We start from the raw sequence: 10,715 nt of genomic DNA, 5'->3' as shown, positions 1-10,715 counted from the left end.
TTAAATGTCAGATAGAAACTTTAATGAAACAGGTAAATTCGTTAAGTGATGTACAGTCACACACGTTACACACTTTGCCTCGTCTGGGATTTTCAACTGAAAAAGGAAACAAACAAAAACAAACAAAAAAAAAAGTCAACAGTCCTCGTGATTTTTTTTAAACCCTAAATGAATCCTTTAATTTCAGAATAAGTTTGTGTTTTTTTTCTTTTATAATAAGTCAATCTAAGTACTATTTCTTTCTTTTTTTTCTTTTTTTTTAATAAGCAATATGAAAAGTATGACTCCAGTTCTTATTACTTTATCAACAGAGCTAACGCCGTCATGAGGAATGACTTTATCTCTCTGGGTGTGTTTTTTTTTATCATACAACTTTTTTAAAAAATTTTTATTTATGAATCGTGAAATTTAATGTGGAGATTCTGGCAGCGGCTTTTCTTCCGTGTGACATTCGGATTGTTGATCTCTTTAAGAGTGTAAAAGGGATCCTCACGTCAGAGTGCAATCCATCAGCAGGATGAAAAAAAACAAAAACAAAAAACAACAATTATTACTCGGAGAAAAACAAAAACAAACAAACAAACAAAAACAAAACGAAAAAAATAAAACATGAGCAGATACTTCGAGACTATCCCGGGTTATGAAAATAACTGGAGAATTATTTCCTGATTGAGATAAATCATGATTCATTTCCTTTTTGACTATTTTTTTCTCCTTCTTTTGTTTTTTTTTTTCTTCTTTTTTGCAGTGATTTGTTGCGATGCTGTAGAACAGTCAGTGGAAGCCATACCTGTTGGGTTTAACAGTCCCCGTGGAGGTTTGAGGTGCTTGTCACGGCCCGAGCGTTCGTTTTATTTGTCTGTGTTTGTTTCGTGTTTATTCTCGGCCCTGGCGTTTTGTGTGTTTTTTGCGTGTGTCTCCTGGAGCCGGGTCAGACGCTGGTGATGGAGGCGAGGCAGTTGTTGGGTTTCTGCAGTTTCTCGGCCTGCGTGCTCGGAGCCTCGGCCACGGAGCGGAAGGAGAAGGGAGCGCCGATCAGGGAGCTGCCCATGTGACCCGGACTCAGCGCCGGATTCTGCCGCCGGTTACTCTCCACGATACTCGAGGTGTTGGACGCCAAACTTTCCCGGGTCCTGAACGAGGGAGAGACAGAAACCAGTCAGAAATAGAAACCACAGGATGGAAAGAAGAAGAGGGGGAAACAAATGGAGGAGAGGACAGAGTGAAGATGAGATGATGATTACGAGGAACGGATGGAAAGAAAAAAGAGGAGAAGAGAAAAGAAAAGAAAAGGAAAGGATAGAAAAAAGAAAAGAAAAGAAAAAGGCAAAAAAGAAAAGAAAAGAGAAAAGAAAAAAAGAAAAAGCACAGAAAAGAAAAGAAAAAAGAAAAGAAAAGAAGAACACAGGAAGGAGAAATGAGGACAAGAAGGATGAAAGACAAGAAAAAGGAAAGTAGATCAGATAAACAGAGATGAAGTCAGAGGAAAGAGAGGAAATAAAGAACAGATAAGAAAGAGGAGGGTTAGAGGAAAAGAAATGGATGAAAAAGATGAGTAGAGAATCAGAAAGGAGAAATGAAAGAATTAGGGACAATACAAGGAAGAGAAAAAAAAAGACAGGAAGACGAGACCAAAGACGATCAGAAGAAGACAGAGAGAGAGAGAGAGAGAGAGAGAGAGAGAGGGGAAGGTGTGCAGATCTTTAAACCCCTAAAAGGCCTTAGTGCTGCAATGGTTTCATGGAAATTTAGCCCAAAGAAAGAAAGAGTGAGTGAGGGAAGGAGAGTAGAAGTAGTAGTAGAAAGTACAGTATTTATTCCTCCGTCAGTAAGGGGCGTGTCTCTGCCACACAGGGATTTTTACTGCACTGTTAAAAACCTGAAATAATCCCTCAAATAATCACCTGATTTTCTCAAAGTATCCCTAATCTGATTACTGTCTATTCATCTATATAGGAGCTGTAATGGATTAGAGTTACTTATGCTTATGACATAATCCTGTTATAAGCAGTTATAAGACTTGAGTCCCGCTGACACGGCACGCTGAGGTCAGAGACGAGCGCTCATTATAGAGTGACCTGAAAATATCCCTTCCTGTCATAGCTGTTACCATGAACGATCAATTTATTAATCACTTTACTGAGTTCAGAGGATAGAGAGAGAGAGACAGAGAGAGAGACAGAGAGAGACGGAGGGAGAGAGAGAGAGAGACGGAGAGAGAGAGAGAGAGAGAGAGAGAGAGAGACAGAGAGAGACGGAGAGAGAGAGAGACGGAGGGAGAGAGAGAGAGAGAGAGACGGAGAGAGAGAGAGACAGACAGAGAGAGAGAGACAGAGAGAGACGGAGGGAGAGAGAGAGAGAGACGGAGAGAGAGAGAGAGAGAGAGAGAGAGAGAGAGAGACGGAGAGAGAGAGAGACGGAGGGAGAGAGAGAGAGAGAGAGAGAGAGACGGAGAGAGAGAGAGACAGACAGAGAGAGAGAGACAGAGAGAGAGAGAGAGACAGACAGAGAGAGAGACAGAGACAGAGAGAGAGAGAGACAGAGAGAGACGGAGGGAGAGAGAGAGAGAGACGGAGAGAGTGAGAGAGAGAGAGAGAGAGAGAGAGAGAGAGAGAGAGAGAGAGAGAGACAGAGAGAGACGGAGGGAGAGAGAGAGAGAGAGACAGAGAGAGACGGAGGGAGAGAGAGAGACAGAGAGAGAGAGAGAGAGACGGAGAGAGAAAGAGAGACAGAAAGAGAGCATTCACATCTGATCTAAAAAGCAAAAAGTAAGTTTAAAAGAAGTTTTGCAGTTAGCAGTTTTCTTCCTTCCTTCCTTCCTTCCTTCCTCCCCTCCCTGCCTCCTTCCTTCCTCCCTTCCATCACATTTTTCCTAACCCTAAATTATTACTGTATTAAACAGTGTCACTCACCTAAAGCAATAAAGCTAACCACTACACTATTTAGCATGTGCAGTTGATTAGCTAGCTAAGAACAACAAAAGCTAACATGACTACTGACCTTATACTCTGGTTAAATCCTAATTTGTGTACTGAATGCTAAATGGATTATTTTCACTTAATGTTCAGAATGCTAGTAAGAATCTTTAGACAAAGTAATGAGGAGACCTGAAGCAACTTAACACACACACACACACACACACAAATTGCATTATACCATACCATATACTATGACAGTGGGTTAAAATAATACACCTCCTACTTAGCATGTGGTGTTAGCTAGTTAACTAAGCTTTAGCAACCACAACTAAGTGGCAATTGTGACAAATGACCACAGCATGTGGCTATATCCCAAATTATTTCCACTGCAGGTGGTCTTTAGCATGGCATTATGGCTCATCATACTTTCTATTCTGAACTGGGAAAAATTCAGTGACTCTCAGCTAGCGTGCTAATTTGACTTGCTGCTACCACAGTGTGGAATTTTGAACAAGCCCTTGTTGACTTCCTTTCTCCATTTCCTGTAGGAAACATTTTAAGGAAGCTTGTATGATAACCCCTTTGACCCCCAGGGGAGCAGACTTTAGCCAGGATACACTGACATGAGTTCATTTTTAGAAACAAGAAAACCAGTAAATAAACAATTAATAAATCAAATACAAGATCAATAAGATGTAACATTTTCAGAATATACTATTTTGATTTGCTAATTGCAGGACAGCTGATGTGCATTCAGTGTCTAATTGACAAGCTAGCTACCTAGCAAAAAAGCTAGCTGCAGTGCATAAGTGGTACATTTGCTAGTCACCATGTCAGCGCAATAGCTAGTTACGTGCACCTAGCTAATGTGTTCAAGGTTTCAAATGAAGGTTTCTCCAACTCAAAAAATCAATCCCCAATGGACCGCAAATGGACTTTGAAGTGATGGAGTGATAAAATCTTATGAATCAAGTTCAGAGGCTGACATGTTTGTTAACAAGCTACACAAAGCTAATCCTGAAACCTTTTTGTCTCCCGTCCGAGAGGCTTCAATACTCCTACATATTACATATGACTGGTAATGTTACTCATGGTAATTCACCTTAAAATATCGTAAAATATCATATATATATATAAATTTTAAAATTGTTCAAAAACATCATTAGCCCTGAGACTTACCGTGGTGAGTTGAAGCCACTGTCTACGGTCACACTGCTGCTGTCCATACTGTCCAGGCGTGCTGAGTGCGCAGACTTCTGGCTGTTGGTGTTCTCGTTCTCCTTGGGGCTCAGCAGAGTCAGGTTATTCTCAAACTTCCTCTGTAGATCACGCTCCTTCTCTCGTTCCAGCAGCCACTGCATAGTCCCACCCCCAACCCCACCCCCAACACTGACTCCACCACCACCACCACCACTCTCTCCTCCCCCGGTCCTAACCTTTCCCTCTGGTGGAGCCGTCTCTTTATGAGAGGCTTCCTCCACCTCCTCGTCGTCGTCATCCGACACGTTGTAGTAGTCAAAGGCGGCCTCTGATGTAGACGGGATTCCCTGTTCCGGACCTGTAGGCGCTGGGGCAGATGCAGGTGAAGGGCCAGAGATGGGCGGAGGCTGGGGTTCTAAAGTGTCAAGCACCTCAGCTGATTTCATGTGCGGCGTCTTTCGCAATGTGCCTGACTTGGAGTAGCCAGTGTCAACGTAGCTCATTGTCAAGATGCTGTGTGGTGGTTTGAACAAAGTGTCCTTGCTGAAAATCTCTTTCCTCTTATCCACCATCACACCACTGCCACCTCCACCTCCTCCCCCAGGGTCAGCATTGTGTTGCTGATGCTGTATTAAACGTCCACTAGAATTGGGCTCTGGAGTCTGGCTTGGCGTGGGTTTACCAGATCCGTTGTGTCCCTTGGAGGCTGAAGCATCCTCTTTGTACTCCATGGGATGAGGGGAAGTGAGGTGTGGCGTCTGCCGATCAGCCGGTGATCCCTTGCAGATTCCGTCTGATGGCGTTAAAGTGTCGTGGTCAGATTTGCCCAGTGGTAACGGGGCAGTTAGGATTGTTTCATTCGACGTATTGCACTGGAAGTAGTCATCTGCCAGAGGCTTGGGCGACAGGGCCTTCATGTCGCTGTAGGCTGGCAGGCTGTCCCTGCTCTTGTTTCGCTCCAAAGGAGTGTCAAGGTTCATCTTGCCCATATCAGGAACAGATATCTCAGAGCTGAACTTGGCAGCCGAAAACATAATGCGTGAATAGTGGGACGATTTTTGTGATGAGGCCCTTAGCGTCCCATCGTCGGTGTAGTAGCGGCTTCGGTGGTCCGGACTCCGATCGTAGTCTTCAGGAGGGCCTAACAGGGAGCTTCCACCTCCCAGTGGACCTTTGGAGTTGTCCATGGATCGTGATCTTTCCTTGGCTTTATCCGTCCGTTCATTCCGAGATTTGCGGTCCTGTGTGTGGCTGTGACTCCGATGCACTCTGGAATGGGAAGTCCCACGTGAAGGCTCTGGGAATGGCATTTCTGTCCGCCTCTTTGCTAGTTCTCCTGATACATCCCATTCTGGGGTAACTGGGAAATACGATTCAGCAATGTTAGGGTTGCTGTGGACGAGGTAGGCAGCGCCACTCCTACGCTCTACTGTATACATCCCCTCCCTAGGTGAGCGCACCAGTGACTGACTGAAGAATCTATAATCCCTATCCAATCCAACCGCTGCCAGGTCAAGATTGGAGCCCTCAGATGGATCGCCACGAGAGGCACGAGTCTTACTATGCGAGCGTGATTTTCCATGTGGGACACGACGGTGACCTCGGCTGCGACGGCTTCGGGCACTGTGCTGAGCGGATGAATTTGCCTTACAGCGCTGGGCACGTTCCTCCTCTAGACGCTTCATCACTGCTGTATGGCGTGCCACGTTTTCTACTGTCAGGTCTGGATTGATGCGCCGGATGATCTCCATCTCCACCTCGCGGGGGATGGAAACAGAAGATGGTGTGTCCTCATCCCTCAGAGGCCATTCCTCCGGTGGAAACTGTGCGGAAAAGGTTGCCAGCTGCTTTGTTTTGTCTTTCCTGAAGCTCAGGCGGAAAAGCTTCAACCCAAACTTTTTTGATTGCCTTTCGCTGCTACCCCCCGTACTCCCTTCCTTCTTCTTGGTCAACGTGTCTGTCTTATATGTAAAGGAAGGATTGGTCCTACTCTTGTCTGGATCTGATGGGTGTTGCGTGGTTGCCGGAGGAGGTGGGGGCTGTGGGTATGAGGGAGGATCTCCTTTAGGTTCTTTCGGTGACTTCCTTTGAAGCGTGGTGTGATTGCTAGGCACCTCGTCGCGGTAGGAGTTGTACGAATCGCAGTGGTTTTTGTGGTTTAGTCTTTCACGCACACAGCCCGATGTGGAAGGGGTGATTGTGCCAGACTGCGGTGATGTACACTGCTGTTGCTGCTGTTGTTGTTGTTGTTGCTGTTGTTGCTGCTGTTGTTGTTGTTGCTGTTGTTGTTGTTGCTGCTGCTGCTGCTGTTGCTGTTGTTGCTGCTGCTGCCGATCGTCCAGGTGGTACCATTTGCTGTTGGTGCGAATGAGGGAAGGAGTGATGAAGTAAGTTTGAGGTGTGACGATGAAGTAGCCCTCAGGTGTGGGGTAGATCTTCCGCTCTCGAACAAGCATGTTGAGTGTGTGACGCAGGATCTCCGGACTCGGTGTGGGCACACCTGAACGGAAAGGGAGGGAGAAAAACATTAGTCACTAGCCAATGCTAAAATTCTATAACACCTATTTACACACCTGGATAAAGCAATTCAATATCAAAGATTGTATATGTTTAAATTGCACGTATAAAATAATGGTTATTGAGTGCCACAGTGGCATAATGGGTAGTGGGTAATGAGCAGTTCAATTCTGGAGTTTTATATGTTTTTCCTGTGTCTGGGTAGTTTTCCTCTGGGTTCAGTGGATTTCCCTGTATGCCAGAAGGTGGACTGTCTAAGCTTAACTGCTACTTTTCATTAATGATTGGCCTTCTAGCCAGGCTTTATACCGTCCTCACACCCAGAGTTTCCAGGATAGGCTCTGGATGCACCAAGTCCATGATTGGTTACTGAAGATTGTTTATTGTAAATGTAATTGCTAACAATGACAGAGTTTCTGAAACATGACAAAAGGTATTTTTTTAAGTATTTAAGAGTGCGTGTTCAGGTGAGCATTATAGAGTGCAAGTTTGGTGTTGCCATAGGTAGGTAGCATTAACTAGGACTTGTAATTAAACAACCACTGGAAACTAATCAGTTTGCTTGCTGAAATACACAACCACTTCTTTTTTCACTAATCAAGAAGCAAAGAATCAAGAAGCAAAAGCATGAATGGGCCCATCAGGTGACACTGTGTTTTAAAACTGATGGACATGCCTTTCCAGTCATCACAGTGAATGGCAAATGACCAAGAGTTCAAGGAACAGCCAAACAAATCAGATTACAAAACTAGTAACGTATCAGTACTGATATTGTAAGAGATCTCTAATTTATTTATACTCATATCCATTAAAATGCTCTGACACCAACATCCGATACTTTGTGACACTGTGTGATAAAGCCTAGTGTAAACAAAATGATAGCAACTGGCCATATTTCATGATTAATGATCAAACCAAAGCAGATGGAAATTCTCTGAGAAAACACCACAAGGAGGAACTGCAGTATCTTCCTACAATGCTGAAAGTAACCAGATAAAATAGAGTAAATAGTTCATGTAGAACTAGAAGCAAATGCCAACTAGCTGAGAAACAGATGTTTGCAGAAGATGCTAGATGACTGAAAATAACAGCTTGTATGGTGTTCTTGACAATCAACATATTTACAAAGTGAAGCAAAACTTCACATTCTTCACTGGAACACTACTCAATCCTAACTAACTAATGTAGCTAACTAATGTACTTCATTACAATTTAACTCAGTAAAAAGTTGTGTGTGCATGCTGACACGTGCATGTGCTTTTCATGGCTACTTTTTAAACCAGGACACAAATGAAAACAAGATGCTCCATGACATATCAGCATCAGAATTAATATTGATATCGACAAGTACCAATAAAACTCAAAATATTCTTTCGCAAAAGTATGATATCGGTGAAGCCCTGATTTGAACATTAGTGCGTAAAATGTCATGTTAAAATTTTAAATTTTAGTTGAAAACAAACACCTGTGGACACACACCTGCTAACACAAGGGTCACTTCAAATGACAAGAAGCTTCTGGAGCTCCGTTAGCATTAGATTTACAAATCACTGACAGGAACAAACGATCAGGGCTGTAATATAAATGATATAACCAGAACGTGATGGGACGCAACAGAAAAAAGAGACTTAAAGTATTTTAGACTGGTGACTGTTCCACTACAGAAGTGAGTGCACAGAGTACACAATGTCCTCACTTTTACCTGGTTCTTGTATAACTTCAATCAGCTTTAACACACACACACACACACACACTCTCTCTCTCTCTCTCTCTCTCTCTCTCACACACATACACACACACACACACAAAGAATCAAGTGGGATAAAGCAGAACATAGCTATAACTGGTCAGGGTTAAGTGTTGCCCACCATTACATCATACCCTGGCAGTTGCCATAACAACATGACGCAACTATGGATACTCCACTTGTTTTTCTCCCGCCTCCGATGTTAGGAGGAGGAATCATGCCGCTAATTTCAGCCGAGTTTGAACACTCTGCTCTCTGATTGGTCATGATGGTAACTATTCTAATCTCTCATGGTATTTTTGTATGTTTACTCCTGCATTCATCGAGGTTTATATTTTTTATTTACTGCAAAAAAAATTATGTTATGTTCGTATTGAGCAATTTCCCCATAGGGTCATATTCAGAGTGTGTAGTGTGTAAAAACATGTCAGTGGTGAAACTGTGCACATTAGTATTCCAAGCCTTTCAGAAGTTATGTGAGAGTTACGCATGTGGGCGGAGTTTAAGAGGCGTGTCTCTGTTACACATGATTCTGAACCCAAGCACATCTGTAATGCTCGAATGAGAAGTCCAGCGCCACGTCCAGGTAACATGAATGTTAAAAAAATGAAATGAATGAAAAGCAATAAAAAAATGCTAAAGGTCAGGACTGGACAGGACTGAATTTCTTTTTCAGATAATAAACAACTTGTAAATAAACCAAAACAGTGAAGTAACAGAGTGATAAAATTTGATTTATCACATGGCTATATTAAGTTATGCCTAGAATTAACTGTCAGCATATAAAATTAAATTAAATTAAATTAAGTTTAATTTAATTACATTTAATTAAATGAACTAAAATAAAATAAACTGAAATTAAATTAAATTTTTTAAAAATAATTAAATTAAATGAACTAAAATTAAATAAAAAAAACAATTAAATTAAATGAACTAAAATTAAATTAAATTAAAGTAAATAACAAGATGTGCTGGATCAAGTACTATTCTCTGTGCTGTTGAATAATGAGAGATTAATGTGATCATTACAATTAGGACTATTCATGCAGCAATATATTGACAATTCCTATTAGATTTCATTTCATTCTTGCATTTTTCTCATTCCAATTTCAAATCAGTAGAATTTTACATTTCTAGAGCAATTTTAACAATATACCTTGTCTCAAAGCAGCTGCACAGAAATCCAGATCTCTAAATCATCATTTTAGTGATTTTAGTTTAGTGTCTTGGGTTTCTTTTACTTCGTATAAAATTAAAAACACCATTTCCTCCTTCAGACCTCATTATTTATGCCTGTTTTGCTTTTTTGCTACACACAGGTACTCTGTATAATCTGGATGGGACGCTGAACAGGAACCCGAGCAGCTACGTAACCTGAATTTGAAGATGAGGAACTGTAAATATTTACAGAAACTCTCAGATTGTACAGAGTTGCTCTGGATTCCTAAATCCCAACATTCCTCATGTTACATGCAATAATCCCGCTACACGATCAAGCCCAGCGAGGCTCTAAGACAGCTATTGAGTGTGTGTGCGTGTGTGTGTATGTGTGTGTGTGTGTGCGGTCAGCAGAGCTCAGGCTAATAGGATATCGACAGCGCTGTAGTGACGATGTAACCATCACACACTGTTTCTCGCTTCCTCAGCAGAAGCTCTGCTTAACATTTCACATAAAGGCTTCATGAGCTTCCTCGGGAGAGACATTAACTCCGACCACTGGCTTCTGATCAATATTTAATTGTATTTTTCCGAGTTCAGGCCACGCCTTCATTTAATCCTCGCTTTCAGGAGTGAATCTGTAAATCCAGACAGAGGCACAGGAACGTTTATAACACTGAGTTTGGGTTTTTGGAGGTTTTTTCATTTCACAAATATGTTTTTTGATTGCACAGTACTGAAACTTTTGGCTCCAGTGATCTTTAACATTCCCATCAGCCATCAGTTCAAACAAACTAGAACCAAAAAGGCACCAAAAAGAAACAAACAGTCCTTAACTTCTTTCATGAATAGAGTGTGGTTTGTTTTTTATCTTGACATCGAGTATAAATCATCTTCTGTACGTCATTCATTATACACCCATCAGCCATGACGTTCTGACCACTGAGAGGTGAAGTGAATGAGACTGAGTATCTCCTCATCATGGCACCTGTTAGTGGGTGGGATATATTAGGCAGCAAGTGAACATTTTGTCCTCAAAGTTGAAGCAGGAAAAATGGACAAGTGTAAGGATTTGAGCGAGTTTGACCAAAAGGGTCAAATTGTGATGGCTAGACCACTGGATCAGAGCATCTCCAAAACTGCAGATGTTCCCGGTCTGCAGTGGTCAGTATCTA

At 42.2% G+C, this 10,715-nt stretch overlaps 1 protein-coding gene across 4 annotated transcripts in view; it reads right to left on the bottom strand.

The window, feature by feature from the left end:
- The window catches only part of stox2a (storkhead box 2a), a 60,296-nt gene continuing 49,581 nt past the window's right edge, over positions 1–10,715 (bottom strand). For all 4 annotated transcript variants that reach the window (XM_058385703.1, XM_058385704.1, XM_058385706.1 and 1 more), the window contains exons 3-4: positions 4,098–6,618; positions 1–1,133 (exon numbers count right to left, since the gene is read on the bottom strand). In XM_058385703.1, the coding sequence (XP_058241686.1) occupies positions 932–1,133; positions 4,098–6,618 (2,723 nt within the window). In that variant the 3' untranslated portion in view covers positions 1–931. The remainder of the gene's footprint in view (positions 1,134–4,097; positions 6,619–10,715) is intronic.

This window comes from Hemibagrus wyckioides, linkage group LG03, assembly GCF_019097595.1.
Source record: "Hemibagrus wyckioides isolate EC202008001 linkage group LG03, SWU_Hwy_1.0, whole genome shotgun sequence".
Lineage (NCBI taxonomy): Eukaryota > Metazoa > Chordata > Actinopteri > Siluriformes > Bagridae > Hemibagrus > Hemibagrus wyckioides.
The sequence above is the reverse complement of the archived record's forward strand: the minus strand, read 5'-3'. Positions and strand labels throughout refer to the sequence as shown.